Raw genomic sequence first — 20,825 nt, 5'->3', positions numbered from 1 at the left:
CCTCTTTGGAGTCACCTATGAGTTGATTTGTATGCTGACTGGTAAATTTATTTATTAGCTGCTTCACAGTAAAAATGCTCCAGAGGTTGTTCTTGTAGCTCTTATTATGAAATAAGAAGTGTTTGGTGTGCATTAGAGGCCATAATGCTGCAAAAGACTACTTGAACAACAAAAAGATCCTAGAACAGAAACTTTCATCTTCTTTTCCCTTCGGCTTTTCCCTTCAGGGGTCAACAAACCAATTGCCTTCATCTAACCCTGTCTTCTGCATCCTCTTCTCTCACACCAACTACCTTCATGTCCTCTTTCACTACGTCCATAAACCTCCTCTTTGGTCTTCCTCGAGGCCTCCTGCCTGGCAGTTCAAAACTCAGCATCCTTCTACCAATATATTCACTATCTCTCCTCTGGACATGTCCAAACCATCTCAGTCTGGCCTCTCTGACTTTATCTCCAAAACCTCTAACATGTGCTGTCCCTCTGATGTACTCATTCCTGATCCTATCCATCCTGGTCACTCCCAGAGAGAACCTCAGCATCTTCATCTCTGCTACCTCCAGCTCTGTCTCCTGTCTTTTCCTCAGTGACACTGTCTCTAGACCAAACAACATCGCTGGTCTCACCACAGTTTTGTACACCTTTCCTTTCATTTTAGCTGAAACTCTTCTATCACACATCACACCTGACACTTTCCTCCACCCGTTCCATCCTGCCTGGACACGCTTCTTCACCTCTTTTCCACACTCTCCATTGCTCTGGACTGTTGAGCCTAAGTACTTCAAATCCTCCACCTTCTTGATCTCTTCTCCCTGTAACCTCACTCTTCCACTTGGGTCCCTCTCATTCACACACATGTACTCTGTCTTACTGCGGCTAACCTTCATTCCTCTCTTTTCCAGGACAAACCTCCACCTCTCTAGCTTCTCCTCCACCTGTTCCCTGCTCTCACTGCAGATCACAATGTCATCTGCAAACATCATAGTCCATGGAGATTCCTGTCTTACCTCTTCTGTCAGCCTATGCATCACCATAGCAACAAGAAGGGGCTCAGAGCTGATCTCTGATGCAGTCCCACCTCCACCTTTAACTCCTCTGTCACACCTACAGCACACCTCAGCACTGTCTTACAGTCCTCATACATGTCCTTCACCGCTCTAACATACTTCTCTGCCACTCCAGACTTCCTCATACAATACCACAGTCATCAGCTTTCTCCAGATCTACAAAAACACAATGCAGCTCCCTCTGGCCTTCTCTGTACTTCTCTATCAACATCCTCAAAGCAAATACTGCATCTGTAGTACTCTTAAAACAATGAGACTTTAAACGGTAGTAAAACTAAAACTGACATCCTGTAGTCCAAGCCAGTAGTCAGTCATGTGTCGTATGTCTGTAGCTGTTTTGGGAGAGGCGACTGAAAGGCCTGCGGTCATCAGACGTCACAGAGGAAGTCCTACGGACCATGAACCTGCCCAAAGGACTTCAGAGTAAGTCTTCCATCTATTAAGGACCAGAACGGACGGTGTGCCCACGTCCTGACGCTTGACCTCTGACCTCTGTCTGTGCAGGTGTCGGTCCAGATTCCAGCGATGACACTCTGCTCTCGGCCATCGCCAGCGCTCTGCACATGAGCTCGGCTCCAATAACGGGACAGACGTCGGTCGCCGCTGAGAAGAACCCGGCCATCTGGCTGAACACGTCCCAGCCACTCTGCAAGGCGTTCACCATCACTGACGAACACATTCGGTAAGAGACAGGACTCCTGTTTGTTTTTTGGAACCATAGTTGCTTCATTTGCACAACAATTATTTAATCACACAGTGATGTATCCATAGTAACTTGAAACTTGGACCTTTGAGACTGTGGGCATGTGAATAAAATTAGTAAATATGGCTACGATATTCGCCTTCAGTTATAAAAATGAATTCAAATTGGGATTTCATAACTCTTAACTGATTTTAAAATTAGGTTGCATCACACAGATAAAGAGAATCCTCACAGATCTCGTGTTTAATCCCGAAACATTCTCAAATTACAAGATTTTAAAATTAATGCTACACCACACACTACAGTTTGAGCGAAAGGCGGCGTCAACAAAGTTTGTTGTAGTTACCCTTTACAGTGAGAAAAACGACTAAAGGACTAAATAAGTCTGGATGAGAACATGTTTGACAAAGTTGGATCAACACAGATTGGTTGTTTTTAAGTGAGAATTGCTGATGAGATTCGGTGACGTCAAAAGGACTGTTGCCTAGCAGCACTTCTACTGCTCTGTGATCCCCGTCTCATTGGCTCTTGGTCCTGATATTATGATGACATTTGATTTTTTTACCGGCATTACCTGATGATAGATCAGGAGATTTAAGAACAGACTTCACATGACATCATATTTATATCACAGTATCAACCAGTGTCTCAGCTTTTCAGGATTTCTTCAGAGTAACAGCTCAGGTCAAAATATCAAGACTAGCTGACCGACTGTTTACATCCCGCTTACGTATTATAAGTGTCAGTGTTCGTCCGTCTGTCCGTTAGTCCACCAAATACCTTCACAATCGTTGCAGATAGAAAGACGAAACAAAAAGCACATTACTCAGGCAGCAAAGAGGATCAAAATGAGATGATGACCTTGACCTTGAGAAAACCAGTTCAAGGTCAAATTTCAACTTTTGTACACTTAGGAACCGGATAAGATAGAAAGATGAGGGCGGAGGCCTGTGTAAGACCATAGATCAACCTATATCAACATAGATTGACCTATGGAAGTAGGTCAGGGTAAAATTTTGAATTCAGGGTTTTTACGGGATGTTGCAGTCTGTGACTGCATTGATTCTAGTTTGTTTTGGAGGTTTAAAGTAAACCATCATCTTCAATCAATCAATAAATTAATCAACTTTTATTTATATAGCGCTTAATCACATCTGAAGACATTTTAAAGAACTTTACAGACAGAAAGCCAGCAATGCTCTCCAGAGCAAGCATGAGCGACGGTGGCAGGGAAAACTTGCCTCATTGAGGAAGAAACTCCGGGCAGGACCCAGGCTCTGGAGGGCGGTCATCCGCCTTGACCTGTTGGTTGGGAAAAAGAAATACACACAGATAGGTCAAGGAAAAGAGACGGACAGAGAGATGATCTCAAGATGTCAAAAAGAAAAGACAACTCCTGGAATCTCACCCAAAAGTCAGACTAATACCAGAAGAAGTGAAGCTTTTGCACCACACCTTCAACATCATTGAGGAACAGTTATGAGACATGATTACTGCTGGACATTCTGATGCCTTCCATGCCAAGTTGGGCCTTTCCTGCAGTCATACCACCAAAAAAGCTGCGCTGGTGGATGCCTTCTGGCCTCAAGAATGCCCCGACCACCTTTCAAAGGCTTGTGTAGTCCTGGATGGCCGGGGGGAGATTTCTCTTCTCTTAGTGAAGGTCAGGGCTCCCTCTAATGGGCTCACCCTGAGAGAGGGGCCTCTGGCCCAGAAGGAGTTCAGGGTTGCCTAAACTCTCCAGGCTACCCCCCATTGCCATACCTCTAATCACCCGTCTCCTTTTACACTCCTCACTGTACAAACACACACTTTACCTTATGCCCATAACAACACATGAAGGAAAAGGAGCTGTAGATGCTGACTGAGATGCCTGCAGCTCATTTTTCTTGCATTTAAGGGTGCCAGTGGGATGACTATGATGGAAAACAGAGTGGTAATTCCAAAGGATAATGTGACAAGACAGTAAATAAATCCTCACACGATAGTGACAATCTACTGCTTGAAAGCACAGCCTGAATGAACTCATATGATTTCCTAGTCCTGATCTAACAGCGAACACCCAGTCCACATTTAGCATCTGTGGCTACTGCTGGCCAGTGAACCGGACTCCTTGGATGAGCATTATGTTTAAGAACTACATGTCCCTGAACTCCCCAGGCGACTCCAAGCACGTCTTTATTCCCACCCTATGATAAATATCTCTCCCTCTTCAGCCTGAAATAAATGAAATGACTGATACACACTGGTTAGTTGGAGTAATACGTTGTAGGGAAGTGAGGAGGATGAGAGGGTGATGAGAAGGGGACAGATGTTGAGAAATGAAAAGTAATGCAGCATGATAAAAGCAGAGCTGGGAAACATGATCATTCAGAAGAAAATAAGGGTAGATAGACAGGAAGCAGCTGCCGAGTCAAACGTCTGAAGGGAAACACCTGAGCTGCCTGCGGTCTGGGGGGCATTTCCTGTGTTCTCATTATTTAAACTCCACCTTTTATCGATAGGTGGGGCAGATTGTTTGAGGGGGAGACAAAAAACTGTGGTAAAAGTGACAGAATATTGTCTGTATGACCTGCTTAGTGACACATGAATACAAAGACCTGCTTATGTGATAGTTAGGGCTGAGGTTTTGTATTTTTTAACATTTAAGGAAATAAATCCAATTGCTGTTTTAATATAAATGCTGATTGTCATTGGGAAGATGGCAGAACTCTTCACTTCTCTCACTCTCATGAACAAAAACGTTGATCTAATGCTCATTTAGGTTCTAAAGTAAGATTTAAATTCAGTTTATGTCGGATGTCAGAAAGATCAAATTAGCAGAGCCCGTTCATCATAATCCAATAAATACAAACCATATAGCCCACAAACAGAATTGCTGTGTCCATCCTTAGACCGGATATCCCACACCTCTGTTATAAAATTAAAGCCTAGTCTGCGAATATAAATGTTAATTACACTACAATTTTTGAAGTTTTGAGCCATAATGTAATGCTTTCCAAATATCTAAAAATAATTCTAATGATTTTTTTTTTTTTCAAATGAGAAATTTGTTATCCCATGTGATTCGTTAGTGTCATTATTGTAGTACGGCTGTTTCAAGCTGAGTCAGCCTGGTGGGAGACTCCTTAAAGTCCCAGCACAGATAAAAGTGTCTTTTTTGTTTTCTGTAGGAAGTTTTATAGAAATAAAGAACACCATGAGACAAGAAACTTGGAAAATGAAAGTTATTAAATATCAGAACACATGGCCATAGTTTGATGTGTTGCCTGATGTTTTGTTTTTGGGAATTTCTGAAGATTAGTGAAGGCGAAAGGTAAATTCTTTGATATATTCTGCTCTTCACATTTTAAACACGTTTCTTCGGGTACTTGAGAAAATAAACATGAATCAAAGAATCTTAAGGAAACTGCATGAAAGGGTTGAAAGATGGGATCGGTTGATGATGTCACAAGGTGGATCCGACAAAAATGAAGTGTTTTCTAGGCTGGTGCCCTGGAGTTACTGCAACGGGACAGCAGGAGGCACTGTGGACACACGCCATCTCTGTGTTCGTGTGTGTGTGTGTGTGTGTGTGTGTGTGTGTCCAGTACAGGAACAGAGAACAGCTGGCTGAAGCCATTACAGCAGAATCAGTGGAATACATCACTCTACCCTCTCTGTCCTGTCCGCCCTTCTCCGTTTCTCTCCTGTACTCCTTTACTTTCCTCTGTCCTTCCCTTTTTCTACCTTCTAAATAATTCCACTTTTTCTTAACCGATTTGACATTTCTTGTCTTTTTCACTCAATTGTCCCTATTCTGTTTTTTTTCTTCCTTTCCTCTTCCTCGTCTTTTCCTTTATCTTCCTCTATTACTCAGCCCTTTTCCTTAATTCTGTCTCTACCTCCTTCAACATCTCTTCTCCTTGACTAGATGTTATTTCCATACATCCCATTACTCCCCCCACTCCTTTCATGTAGCCCTCTTTTTCAGTCTTCCCTTCATCCTCATCGTTCCCATCCGTCTCCTACTACTTCTTACATCCACACTTCCTTTATTTCTACTTCTCGTTTTCCACTCTGCTCCTTTTTTTCTTTCCATTTTCTCTTTTCTCCCTCCCTCCCTCCCCTTCCTCCCTTCAGCCTTCCCATCCTCCTCTTTTTCTTATCTCTCCCCTCCATTAATTTCCAATTCTCTCTCTTCCCTCCTCACTCGCTCCAGCTGAATGTGCTTGTCATCCTAAATCGCTCCCGTTCCTTTCCTCTCTCTCCTCTTCCTCCTCCTCCTCCTCCTCCTCTTCATCTCTTCTCCTGTATTCCTCCTCAAGCTCACACAACTCTGTGCATCTTCTCATTTGTCTTTTCCTTTTAGAATTTATTTGTATTTTTTGTGGTGTATACATTTCCTTAAAATAAATTTATATTGTTAGCAGATGATTTTCCCTCTCAGCATTTTTGTATATCTAGATTCTGACTCATGTGATGAAGTCAAATCCCAGAGTCTCGCTGTTGTCGGACTTGACAAAAGACATCTGTGTCTGTGAAAAAAAAGATGACTGACAAATATTGACTTAATGGGACTGGTCACAGACTGGTCACAGACTGGTCACAGACTGATCACATATATTTTCCCAGGCTTTGTCTTATCCCCACCTGACTGAAACCTGGTCACACATTTTATTCTGTTAGACTCATCCCATTTCTGTCCCAGCTCTTATGTAGTGATGGTTTGACAGGACTTAGAGTGTCTCATCCACAAGCGTGAAAGCCTTCCTGACACATTCCCAATGTGAAACAACAATTTTGTTAAGTTTAGGCTCAGATATATATATTTTTTTATTTGCTTCCAGGTAGGATGTGAACTCTGGCCTCCAGGGTGAAAGCTGAATGTGGCCCACCTATGAAAAAATGAAGTGGTTGGCTTTGAGGTCACAACTCTGTGATGAATATTCATGCAATTCATTCACCTTCTTGAGAGAATCATAAATGGGGAGGTTGGATACACCTTGGATAACTCGCCAGCTTCATAAAGAGACCCAATGTGGAATCAAACCAGCAGCACAAGCCGCTGCCTCACCGTGCTGCTGATGAATGGAGAGGGTTAATTATATCTTCAGTCAAAAACTGGCCTACTTTAAGTTAAAGATGCATTAAAGATGCATAAGGAGGCTACTTTCAGTCACTGTCTGGATTTCAGCACTTTTTCGATGAAAGTTTGCATGGATGGAATGGAAAGACACCACTAGAAACGGTTGAAGGCAGCATTGCCATAAATCAAGTCAGACAAGTTGAAGGAGACATTTCTTTTGAGAAAACTCTTTGTCCGCATGTCACTGCTTTAATGGGCTCACAGACCACCGACAAGGACATCGCTTTCTCTGCCTTTGCTATGCTTTTACATTTAAATGACATTTTATCAGCTGGGTTTATTTTTTTACATCCAGAGGAGCTTCTTTTTTTTTTTTTTTCATCCATATCCATGTTTGGTTGTTTGTTAGCAGGATTAGATAAAAACGACTCAAACTATTCTCACAAAAGTTTGCATAAACATGGGTTGGATGAGAATCCATCAAATTTTAGATGGAGATTTGAATTTAAAAAAAAAAAAAACACACCTAGGATTTTTCTTTCCACTTTATCGCTGTGAAGGAGAACTATCTTTGACCTTTCCAGTCTGTAAAAACGATAAAAGTGGAACCATCCAAGGTGTTCATGAAAGCCTGTGAGTCTTTTTGATGGTACATTGACATGGATTCTGTTTCAGGTGCAATCAAATCTGAATGATTCTATTATTCTCAAGGGATTTTAAAAAGTAACCACTTTGGGTTTTAAAAATTGGTTGTCCTATTTTTCTTATTGTCAGCACAGAAGATTTTTCAACTGTCCATCAACAGATTGTGGAGTTGATCTCTTTCCTAACCGTGTGTGTGTGTGTGTGTGTATGTGTGTGTGCGTGTGTGCAGGGAACAGGAACTAAAAGTCTACCAGGCCAGGAGGAGTCTGGAGGAGGCGCTGACGGCAGACGGTTTGGCGAGAGCGACCGAAAACAGCGGAGAGCAGCTGAAGTCGGCCTGAAGGTGGACGGGTCAGGAAGGTAAAGTGTGTCCTTAATAAGATTAGAAGACAGAAAATAACTTCTGTACTGATTACGTTTTTATTTTGCGGCTGAACTAAATATTTGACCTTTGTGACCTTTCTTAGATTTTACCTAGTTTATTCTCCATAACCTGTCAGCCGGCCAGAACGGACAAGTTTTCACCAGATTTCTGCTTTGCATTTTTACCGTAGCATTCTAAAATAGACATTTAACCACAAATGTGCAAAGGAGCCGCCAAAAAGATTGGCATGGTTATAGTTGACGTTGTCCAGTAGTCATGGTAACGCAACTTGCTTTTAGGCAAATGAGCTGAGGCGCCAATCAGCCGGGAGCAGACTGTCAGAGGAAGGGTGGAAAAGAGGATAAGAGATGCTCTAACAGTTTATGTTAAAAACGGTTGTGTTGTGGTTCTAGTTTAATGAACAACCACGATCACGGTCTCCAATAACAACACAGATGATGTTGTCAGACACACGTTTCAGTGGCGACACACACACACGCACGCACGCACACACGCACGCACGCACGCACGCACACACACACACACACACACACACACACACACACACACACAGAACAACAGTAGAACGTCCAGATCTGTGATCTAATGAAATACAGAACTATTGAACTCCTGAAGTTCCTTCTGACAGGACTGAGTGAAGTTTCAATGTTCCTGAAGACCTCTATCTCCCTTTTTCTTTCTCTGTGTGTGTGTGTGTGTGTGTGTGTGTGTGTGTGTGTGTGTGTGTGTGTGTGTGTGTGTGTGTGTGTGTGTGTGTGAGAACCCATTGTGAAACTTGTTGTGAATGCTGAAACTGATTCTTGCCCTCTGATTGAAACTCAGTCATGCAGTGGACTATTTGTAAGGTTGTGTGTGTGTGTATATGTGTGTGTGTGTGTGTGTGTGTGTGAGAAAAAAATTGATGGGCTGTGGGTTTGTCGTACAAGTGTGTGTTTGTTATATGTCAGTTTGTTTGATTATTGGTTATATTTCACTCCAGCTGGCCTGTAAACAAAACCAAATTATAGAACATTTACTTTTAGAAGTTCTCATATTCATCCATCATCTCTCTATTTCCCAGCATCTTATCCAGGTCAGGTTGCTGTGGCAACAGGGCTGTACAGCCTTGTGTTATACTCCAAATGATGTTGGTCATGGTCTGGTTCTCTTTGCGTGAGCTGATTCAGAAACACCTTAAATCTCCGCCAGCAGTCAGAGATAGCAACCGTGATCACAACAATGGTCATCAACTTTCATTGTTCACCCAGACTTTGTGCCAAAAGCGTTTTGTGTATGTTCCATTAAGGATGGTTGCTGTGTGTAGTTTGACTCTGATTCTGCACAAAATCATCTACTGCCTACTTCAGTTAAGGGGAAGAGGATGTGACAGCGCAGAGCTACAAAGAAGAGAGAGAGAAAGACAATTTTCAGATTTTTTTTTTCATTTTTGAGCACCTGCTATGAGAGCAGAGTCAGATGGAACTCGTTTCAAAGCATTACCAAGAAATAATATTGAGCCATGACAGGGTCAGGTTAGAGTATTGGTTTGGGATCTGAGGTCCCTCCGGCCCCTTAACCCGTTGGACTGTCTCAGGGGCACCACTGCACAGCCTGGCTCTTGGATCTCCTCTACTGTGTTAAAGTCTGGCCTCTACGGTCCGTGTGCATACAACTTGTTCTTACTACAACGATTAGTGCCACTCTGCTCTCGTTCACTTAGCAGCTCATCATTTGGGTCCATTGTTCCGACAGAATCCTGAATACTGGGGTTGTGAGAGTATATTCCAGTGGGCTTACAGGTGAGGGGCATGGAGACACTCCGGACGCGCTGTCAGTGCATCACGGCCCAAAGTGTGTTGACTATCTTCAAACGAAAGGGCTCTGTAATGAAGATCCAGGTGGGCTGACATGGACCCTTGCTCTCCTTAGTACCATTTCCTCCTTACTAGACTTAACCTCAAAGTGCAATGACGTTAAGTCTAGCAATGGCTTTTTACTGGTCACTATCCATCCATCCATCCATCCATCCATCCATCCATCCATCCATCTTCAACCGCTTATCCGGGCCTTGGTCGTAGGGCAACAGTCTCAGCAGGGATGTCCATAATTCCGTCTTCCCAGACACGTCTTCCAGCTCTTCCGGAGGGATCTCGAGGCATTCCCAGGCCAACTGAGAGACATGGTCCTTCCAGCGTGTCTTAGGGCTTCCCTGAGGTCTCCTCCTGGTAGGACATGCCCGGAACACCTCCTGCAGAGAGGCATCCAGGAGGCATCTGGATCAAATGCCCGAGCCACCTCAGCTGGCTCCGCTCGAGGCAGAGCAGCAGCGACTTTACTCCGAGCTCCTCCCTGGTGACTGAGCTCCTCACCCTATCTCTGAGGGTGCGCCCCCCCCCCCCACTCAACGGAGGAAACTCATTTCAGCCGCTTGTATCCGGGATCTCATCCTTTCGGTCACTCAGCTGCAAACCGTCCCAGTGCACGCTGAAGGTCCAGGTTTGATGAGGCCAACAGGACAACATCGTCTGCAAAAAGCAGAGATGAAATTCTTTGGTCCCCAAACCGGACCCCCTCCGGATCCTGGCTGCGCCTAGAAATTCTGTCCATAGAGATCATGAACAGAACCGGTGATAGAGGGCAGCCCTGCCGGAGTCCAACATGCACCTGGAACAGGTCTGACTTACTGCTGGCAAAACGAACCAAGGTCTGGCTCCGGTCATACAGGGACCGGACAGCCCTCAGCAAAGAGCCCCGGACCCCATACTCCTGAAGCACTCCTCACAAGATACCACGAGGGACACCATCGAATGCCTTCTCCAGACGCCTCAGAACTCCCAAAGTTCAACAAGATTTAATAGGACTCCTTCTTCAGCTTGATGTCATTCCTTACTTTTGGTGTCCACCACCGGGTTCGGGGGTTACCGCTGCAACAGGCACCAGAGACCTTGAAACCACAGTGCCAAGCAGCCGCTTCGACAATGGAGGTGGAGAACATGGTCCACTCTGACTCAATGTCCCCAGCCTCCTGCAGGTTCTGGGAAAAGCTCTCCCGGAGGTGGGAGTTGAAGACCTCCTGACAGAGGGTTCAGCCAGACATCTGCAGAGTGTGTTGGCACTCCAGTGCAGTTTCAGGTCTTGAAATAAAAGAAGGAACACAACTTTGGCTCATATTGAATTGTTGTTGCTGTCACAGAAGTTTCATGGATGATTCCCTAAAAGTAGTGTCTAATTCATGTAAATTTAATTTGTACAACACATCTGACTGTTTTAGTGGTTTGCTCTACATTGCTGTTGGGTGTTGGCGAGTAAAAATGTTTAGCTAACATTAATGAAGGTAGAGAAAAAAAGCCTGGTTATCTCTAAATTATACGGCAAGCTACTTTATCATATCATGATGATGATCGATTCTTTAACATTGAGCCAAAAGATAGGAAACAAAGGGCCTATGATATACTATAACAGATGTGCAACAGAACCTTCCACTATCTAAACAATGCTATCACTCTGTGAAATGTTTTTTTTTTTGTATCTGACCGAGCTAAATAAACATGAATCATGCATGCCAAGATTTGAGTGGCAGTGTTCAAACTTTTTCAATTAAGCCACACTAAGAAAGCAAGTCTACAAGTTTGCTATCGTGAAAACAAACTTACCATGTGGACACCAGAGGCACCAAAGTCTGGCTGCCCGTTGAACTTGAATCAGTACTTGGTAGTCACTGTGTGAAGGGTGAACTATTAGTAATACTGAGAAGCATACCTAATTCTTCTCAACTCCTATATTGTAATTGTTGCAAAGTGTTGCCTGTTTCTAATAGAATCGGTAGTTGTGTGCCTGCTCTCAGATGTTTCTTTTAAAAGACGATGGATAAGGAGATGTTCTTTAAAGCACATTTGTTTTCTGTGGAGGGAGAATCATCCATTAATGCAGATTTATGCAGATTGGCTGGATGGAAGTCGTTTGGGTGAAAAGAGCCACTGAGAGCCGAGGAGTGATTACTAATGGGTTTTTATAGCTGGACCAGAGAGAAAGCAGTGGCCGGCCAGTGAATCCTTGTGTGTTTGTGTGTCTCCTGGGCTGGTTAAAACTGTAGGAACAATTTCTTTGCAGAAATCTCTGTGTTCACATGGCTTCCTGCTGCTGTGGCTCTTGTTGCTGCGTGCCACTAATTTATTTATGTTGTTTTAATGGCTGACTCGATTTCTTCCATTTTCCTTCTCCTCTGTAATTTTTCACTTTATTATTTTCCATAGAAACATGACAGTAAGACACTAATGCCGCATCTAAATAGCGTATACGGAAAGATGGGGAATGGGTTCAACACTGTCACTCTATAATTAAAATGTGTTCCAGCAGTTTTATCAAACGAAGCATTCAGAGGCCCACTGTGCCGTAAAAGTCAATCATCTCTAAAAGTACTACAAGTTAAGTTTCTTCTCTATTACAGAAGAACATATTTGATTTGCATCCATTCAATGCACTTAATTTACAATTATTGTGAATATTTTTAGTACATTTTCTCAATAGGGTCAGGCTTTGGATTCCAACAATTCTGATTCTGTTTTATATTCTGATTCTCTGAGGATGCAATGTGAAAAACAGATCAAGTGCTTATTTCACAGAAGACAATTAGATTAACCAAAAAAACTTTATATACACGTCATTCTGTTTAAAGAACTCACTAGTATACAATCAGTTTCTTTTTTATTTTTATTTTATTTTAAAAGAGAACTTTCAAATGACAATTTCATATTCTGTTACTTTCAGCCTCAATCGCATATATAATATATACAATGAAATTATCATAAAAGTAATCACAGGTCTCCTGATAAAGTTTTTTAATGCTTTATGTATTAGTGTGAAATATTTACAAAAAAACAACTTAGGAAGCTGTCATATACAGTATATGTGTGTCTATATATATATATATATATATATATATATATATATATATATATATATATATATATATATATACTGTATATATATACACATATACCTAGGTCAACAAACAATTTTTCTGACCTTTTTTCAATAATTTAGGAGAAGTCCAGTCTTATAGGTTTGATTTACTGAGTCCATTTTCTTAGTCCAATCAGTTTCTAAATACTAACTCAGTTTTTAGGTACTGCGTTCTAGTGTTCTAGTGTTACATGGTTGCAGACAACAATATATATATTTTTAATCTTAGTATTAATATCCATCTGAAACAGAAGTCAAAGTTTTTATTCACCTGTGTTCTATTAGAATGATCAGGTATGGAGAGACTTATTCTTGGCAGTCGCGTCAGCTCTTAATGTGTTTTGCTTTTTCAGAAGAAAAGTTGAACTCTGAACTCTGATGTATAAATATGAGACGGGTTTCTGTATTACAGAATATATTGAAAGAAACAGGAGCAGATGATGACTGTGAATGTGATCTAAAAGGGGAAACAATGTTATCAGCCTGGCTGTTGTCTGTTTTAAAGTTGTTTGAAGTCGTGGAAATTCCAAATTTCTCCATCATTCTTTTGTTTGAATTTAAAATTAAAGTCGAAACCAATGAAATTGAGATTTTATTCTCTCAACTGACTTGGGAGGACCAGGAAGAAGACCAGGGATTCACTAAACTCTCAGCCTGAGTGGCTGCTTTAAATGTAAAGACTGGCTCCTTTATCTGATTGAGACGAAATATTCATGATGCTGACAGTGAGCATTGATACAGACAACAAACACATTAATCTGTGCGTGAGTGTGTGTGTGTGTGTGTGTGTGTATTAGCTGTGTATCATGTAATATCCAGAGAAGCTGATTCAGGCTCCTGCAGCATTTTTTCAGCTCCTGGTAATTAGTGGGTGTTGAGACACAAAGAATTATCTGCTTCAAAGGCATTCGCCTGATATCTGTTGAGCATTATGTGTGTGTGTGTGTGTGTGTGTGTGTGTGTGTGTGTGTGTGTGTGTGTGTGTGTGTGAGCTGAAATGCCCCGATTAAGCAGCAGATTATCAGGATTTTCTAATTATTAGGGAGTAATTAAGCCTGAGCAGAGGATTATCAGACCGAGACATGAAAATACTGAAACACTGACGGAAGAAAACAGACACACACACATTAGTGTCGTGGAAGAGTTTAACAATGGAACACAAAAGCTGTGACACAAAGAGCTACAGCCTCTTTAGTGGATATAGTAACACCTGTATTCTAGTAGTCAAAGACGCCCAACATGAAAACTGAAATACCAGATGACTCAAAATGGGAAGAAAGGATTTAAAATCCCATAATGAGGAACATCAAAGTGAGCGGCGTAAAGCAGGGAATGATGGGATGTTAATGTCACATTATTCCTGCTCTCCTGTGATGTGAAAGTGTCAATCCAGTATTCTAAACATAATTAAAATGCTTTCTGTGCAGCCAAATGCTTTCTTTTCTGTAGCCACACCCTCCTTGTTAATTTGGTGGTGGTGGTGGTGGGGGGGTGTTGAGGGGTTAATGGAGAAACTAATGATTAGCATGGCATCTTACCACGCTAATTTTTGTCCAGAGGCTGGTGTTTATTGTTGTGCAGGAGCTGAAAAAAAAAAAAAAAGACAATTTGCTCTGCAGAGTGTTTCATTAAGTGGGTTTTATTAACACAGGTTTAGTCAATTTGGGTTTAATAGTGGAAGCAAGTGGGGGGGGGGGGGTTCCTGCAATGAGTGGCATAATTATATTTGCACTTTATCAGTCGGTTGAGGACATCGTGTTCACGAATGATAATTAACGTACACACGAGCATGTCTTTACATGAGAGGCCATTTTTGACAGAATCCATTAACTTTAAAGCCCCAGACACCAAACTGAAGGACGAGCTTCTATGAAGACAGTCTTGCCTTAAAGTGGTCAGCTAAGGATGTATGTTCTGCCCCCGCAAGAGGGAACACAACTCTCACATCCAGGCAGCGCTCTGTTGCTTTATTCCAGAAGGCTGTGACATTTATGAAACTATTCAGGATTGGATCAACCCTCTTGACTGAGGTGCAATTTTTTGCTTTTTTGTACTTTTTTTTCTTCGGATTGGTGAACTTTCACTACAGGCAAACCTCGGTTTCCGATCACAATTTGTTCCTGAGGGCTGTTCGAATAGCGATTTGTTCAAATTCCAAATACATTTTTCTCATTACAAATAATGTAAATGGTCTTAATCCGTTACAAGACGCTAGAAAACTACCTTTTTTCAACAAAATATCCATCCATTTTCTGCCGCTGTATCCACGTACTATATGTTATTTCATGATGTCATTTATATATCAAATTGTATAGTAATGAAACATATCAAAGAAATGTAAAAGAAAGAAGCAAACACAAGAAAGAACATGAACGTAATCAGGTTAGCCTAAGGTACGAGTTACCGTCGTCTTTTGGACAGAAGTTTACGGTACCGTAACTCATACCGTAGGCAATGGAAAGCAAATTAAGTGAAAAATTATTGAATACAGTAAACTAAAATAAAAACCAAATTAGAGTTAAAGCTTAAGAACAATAAAGATAAGAATTTTTACTTTTGTGGTGGTGTTTTGTGGCAGTTGAGTTAAGTACGATCCTGTGACGCTCGTATTTGGGGACTTCCTGTTGTACCCGGAAGTGGTTACATGTAAATATAATACGCTTGTTCTATTGAGTGCGACATGCGTAATGTGCCAGTTTTCAACTTAATGTTCAGGTGGGCGTTGGAGAGGAAGAGGAGGATGGATGTTACTGCGTTTGTTTCATGTTCCACTTCCAAATTTTGTTCGACTTCTAAGACAAAAAAATTCCGAATTTTTTGGTCGAATTCTGATTTGTTCGATGTCCAAAGCGTTCCAAAACCAAGGTTTGCTTGTAGTTTTGTCTCCTCCACCAGTTTAACGTGATCAATCAGCAGGACATTATACTAAAAAATAGAGGAAGCATGGAAAACAGTGATTTCATTAGTGATGCATTTCTGGAGGATGTGTTATCCATATCCTCACACAGGTTAAAATACTCTCAGCGAGAGGCGTGGGAGTCACGCTACTTGTTCCATAATTACATTTGAGTACCCGGTTATACTCATAGCCCTGTTCCACATCTTTTTTTTACAACCATTCCACCCTTCCAGGTTGCATCTGTGCCAGTTTGCCTTGCAGCTCACCAGAATATAAAAGAACTGTATTAAATAAAAGAAATATATTGGTGTGTGTGGATAGTTTTTTGTTTTGGGGGTTACAAATCAACGCTAACCAGCTCTCATTGATAGACGGTGGTTACGTATATCTGTTCAGTTTTGCAGTTTTGATCGTCTGGATCAATAACGTCTCTCTGCCTCTCCCTTCAGATCCAGTTTTCCAGCCTCAGGTTAATCATCGTAGTCCAGACACAAACCAAAAATAAAAAGACCGCCAGAGAATGAAGACTCGGTGGGCGACGGCTTCTTCAACCTTCTGGAAGGAAAACCTTTTTCAGGGTGGCATCACGCCAGACACCCATCAGCATCGGGAAAACCAAATCAGCAACAACGGGAGCAGAGACCACAGCAATACTGATGTCAGCAATAACAAAATCACCAGCAACAACTGCAATATAGCAGCAGCAGCAGACACTGCAGCATAGGAATAGAACAGCAGCAATAAGACGAATATCTACCCGCTTCAAGGAAAAAGCAACGCTTTTAATCCTCTGTGATCTATCATCTACTCAAACTTTACAATAAGCACTTATTATGTCTCACGTTTCATTCATGAAAGCAATAACAATGTACTTAAAAGCCACGCCCTCTCTGAACACAGTCAAGGATCGCAAACTGCTGGACGGCTTTTGCTAACTCTACTAACTCTCATTGAGCTCTTGGAACATTTAGGCTGTTTTTGAGGCTTCAGGTTTTTATCCATTTTAAACAAGTTTTCAGGGCTTTTAATGAAATAATGAATATGCAATAGAACAATTACTTATTTAAGACAAATTTTATACCTTGAGAAAGTGTGTGTGTACATTTCATGAACTGAAGTAAATAAATGATTATGTTGACACTTGCTTGTTGATTTCTGAAGATGTGGATTTAACACATGACAGGCAGGGTGTATCAGTGGGGGAGTGCCTGAGTTTTATTATATAGAGTTAGAGCTTCATGCTTTGCTCTGACAGAGTGAACAGAGCTGTTGAGAGCTTCACCTGCCCCAAAATCGTCACAGTTTGCATGTTCTCCGTGTTCTTCAGTCCAGGTTCAGTGGATTCCTCCCATCTCAACTGAAACAACATGGAGTTTGGATGAATTAGTCAGTCTAAACATTTCCAATAGTCATCAATTGTTGGTCAGCATTGCTGAGTTCAAAAAGGTATTTCCCAAGATAAAAAGGGATTTTTTTGACTGACATAAATACAGTGGTACCTCTACTTACGAGTGTCTCTACTTACGAAATTTTCTACTTACGAAACGCCTCAACAGGAAAATATTGCGTCTGGTTACGAAAGAAATTTCGAGTTATGAAAAGGTAAAAATACAGTATGGGCTGATACTCACAGGTTCCTGAACGCAACATTCTTATAAAAATGCTCTGCCATTGGCTATTACCTAGCATCCTGGCATCCCATTGGCTGAGAGGGACCTCTGTGTGGAGCTAGATAGGTGTCTATGCAGCGTCCTTGTAATTCGGCCCTCGACCCATGAGGTGTTCTGATAGTTTTACGTAAATATATTAACTTTTAGAGTATTCACTATGGACCCCAAGAAAGTGACGGAGAAAAGAGGAAAAGAAAAGATGAAGAAAAGAGTTTTTTTGTCCGTACAAACAAAGCAAGAGATGATAGAAAAGCCTGAAAAAGGGATGCGTTTGGTTGATCTCTCCAAAGAATATGGCCGTAATGCATCTACAATCACCACGTTATTAAAACAAAAGGAAGTTTAAGGAGTTTAAGGCGTCGCGTGGGTGGTTGGAGAAGTTCAGAAGGAGGACTGGAATTCACTCTGTTGTTCATGGTGGGGCAAGAGGGCATGAACCAAAGAGGGCAAAAAACAATGAGGACAGAAGTTAAAAGGTTAATGACCATCATTATTATTCTTTACTCTTTGTTTTTTACATTATACACAACTCTCATTTATTGTGTAATAATCTAATCGTAATATGTATTTGTTACATGTTTTGATGCATTTTTATGCTTCATAAAACATTTATGTCTGAATTTTTGGGGGCTTGGAAAGGATTAAGGCATTTGCATGGAAAACGCGTTTCTACTTACAAAATGTTCTACTTACGAAATTTCTTCCAGAACCAATTAATTTCATAAGTAGAGGTACCACTGTATTTCCCAAGATAAAAAGGGATTTTTCTCTCTTTTCTAACTTCTCGACATTAGATGTAATCGCCTCGCTGAGGCCATCGAGCTTGGAGTGCAGCTTCTCTCTCGCTGCTTTGAGCTCCATTCAAATAATGTTGGATTTGTTTTTTCTACTTTAGATTTTACGAGCCCATGAGGCCTCCTTTGGTACCACGTTCAGAACAAACTTCACATTTTGTAGTTTCACTGCGTTGTTAAATCATCAGTATGTCGTTGATGCTGCCAAATACTTGGATGTAGGATTGTGTATGTTGGTGTCTGAGCCTGGGTGTTTGTGTGTTAAAGACATGGCCAGATAAACCAGCCTGCCAGCTCTGGCCTCATTTGCATCCGCTAATGGCTCTGTGATGCCAATTTTCTGATCACTGCTACTACACATTTAAATTCCTGCCTTCTCCGCCAGATTGCCCCCCCCCCCCTCTATGTGGCGTCCAGGGATTCCTGTTTCCACCCTGCAATAGTAGCTCCGTTCGTGCTCTGCATCAGAAAGACCCGTCTGAGGTTAAACTGGAGACATGACGCCTCTGGTAATGATGCTTTAGTTGGTCATGATAAGGCTAATAGATTCACGCTCAAACATGCCGTTCCAGAAACCATGGGCACTAATCTACTGCTAACACACTCATCTGGTTTCAGGCTTCACTCTTTGTGCGATTAGTCGTGTCTCTGGGTGGAGCGATCATCGCTGCACCTCAGCTGGTTTAACTCCACTCACTTGTTTCTCATCTGTCCGTCAGCCTGCAGTGCTTCTGCTTTTCCAGCCAATCATTGTTCATTTTACCCGTGTGTGCGTTTTTCATTGGCTGTTTCATAAATGTGGACGTTATGGTGGTGGAGCGGGTAGCGCTGTCGCCGCGCAGCAAGGGTGGTTCTGGGTTTGAGTCTCGCTCTGTGTGGAGTTTGTATGTTCTCCCCGTGTCTGAATGGGTTCTGTCCGGGTCCCACCTCCACAAACATGAGCTTCAGGTTAACAGGTCGGTTTTAAAATTTCCTAAGGTGTGCATGTGTGTTTGTATGTCCTCCATGTGACTTCATGTACACTCCGTCATGTCCCAAGTCAGCTGGGACAGGTTCCAACAACCCTCAACAGCAGAAAGAGGACACACACACTCCATCCGCCCGTCCATCCATTTTTATGAAGACAAGATGACCACAATTGTCCCGGCTTCAGCTGTTTTTATTGCTTTGTGCATCACAGGTCACGTTGGAGTCTATCCTCTCAATCTAGCAAGAAGTGGGGTACACACCAAATGCTACACCAGCGCATCGTGGGGCCACATGCACAATAATACATAATAATGGTAATCAGCTCTTCTTTTTTTCCACAAAATTCTGTGAGTGTTAGCTTAGCACGAAAAAAACAACCCCCCAGACTGGAAACACAGTCTGGGGGGTTGTTGGGAAGGGGTGGTTTATCCTTTGTCCTCCTTTTTTCTGAGCTACTGGTGACAAACGTTTGTGTGTGATCCTTTTCCCTGGTTTGCCTCTGATGGTGGGGGCTCCCTTGCCGGACATCATGTGTGTTAAAACAGATCAGGACAGAGTGTGTGAGCAGTCAGAGCTGTAGTTCAGTCTTCACTCCGAATGGTTGGCTGCAACAAGCAGGAGGACATCGAGCCTGAAATCAACCTTTGGTAATTCAAGAGGAACGCCGAATACATCACCCACGGAATTGTCTTGAAAGTAGATTAATTGTTGCTTTAGCTTTTTGTCCTTCATTTAACATGACAGAGTAATTTATAATCTTGGTTTCATACTCGGTTTCACCCGGTCACACTTGGGAGTTTTCTAATAAAACTTTTTTTTTAATGGCCCACGCAGCAGCTGCACGGAAACAGCTAGAGGTGATGTATCTTGTTTATGGCCCAGTGGTGGTTGAAGTTATCTGTTATTTCAGGATACAACCCTCTAATCTTGACTGACATTTTGCTCAAGTGCTTCCTTTAAATATTGGAAAACAAGTATCAGTGAAATATTGAGTGACATGATGAATATGTCTGTTGTCCAGTAAGATTGGGTTGCTGTGAGCTGCACAGCCTGGGGTGTATCAGTATATCAGCTGTATAGTTATTGGCATTTTCTTTAGTGTCATGGAACCCGATGACAAAACGCCTGTGGTGTTTCAATAAGCATCAGAATTAATACTGTACATCTTAAACACTTATTGCACCACAGTCCTTATTGTGGGAATAGAATATGAGTAAAAATTATCAACCTTTTAGCCAGATGTACATTTATTTACATACATAGTGTAGAAAGACAAAAATAGTCTTTGAGAAATGAGATATAATAGAAAGATAGGCATAAATATATCCAAGACACATTTGATGATCACTTTGAGTCTGAAATACAGGATATCCACCCTTTTTGGTTTTTCTACCAGTTATACTTTTTGTGTTTTATTTTGCACTCCATACAACATTCTAAAAAACTGAATAATGAATGTTCATTATTATTAATAATATTTTATGATTATATAATATAATATATATACTATTATAATAATATAATATATATATTTAATGTAATATATATATATATATATATATATATATATATATATATATATATATATATATATATATATATATATATATATATATATATATATATATATATATATGATTCTTAAGTTGTTTCAGAAGGATGAATGCTACCTTTATTTTCATTCATA

The 20,825-nt window shown here is 41.4% G+C and overlaps 1 protein-coding gene across 1 annotated transcript in view; it reads left to right on the top strand.

Annotated features, from left to right (window-relative positions):
* The window catches only part of mbd2 (methyl-CpG binding domain protein 2), a 32,658-nt gene extending 15,819 nt beyond the window's left edge, over positions 1-16,839 (top strand). The window contains exons 4-7 of the mRNA XM_068334087.1: positions 1,397-1,487; positions 1,569-1,746; positions 7,710-7,840; positions 16,155-16,839. Coding sequence (XP_068190188.1) covers positions 1,397-1,487; positions 1,569-1,746; positions 7,710-7,821 — 381 coding nt within the window. The 3' untranslated portion in view covers positions 7,822-7,840; positions 16,155-16,839. The remainder of the gene's footprint in view (positions 1-1,396; positions 1,488-1,568; positions 1,747-7,709; positions 7,841-16,154) is intronic.
* The last annotated feature ends 3,986 nt before the right edge of the window (positions 16,840-20,825 follow it).

This window comes from Antennarius striatus, chromosome 15 (assembly GCF_040054535.1).
Source record: "Antennarius striatus isolate MH-2024 chromosome 15, ASM4005453v1, whole genome shotgun sequence".
In the NCBI taxonomy this organism is placed as follows: domain Eukaryota; kingdom Metazoa; phylum Chordata; class Actinopteri; order Lophiiformes; family Antennariidae; genus Antennarius; species Antennarius striatus.
The sequence above is the reverse complement of the archived record's forward strand: the minus strand, read 5'-3'. Positions and strand labels throughout refer to the sequence as shown.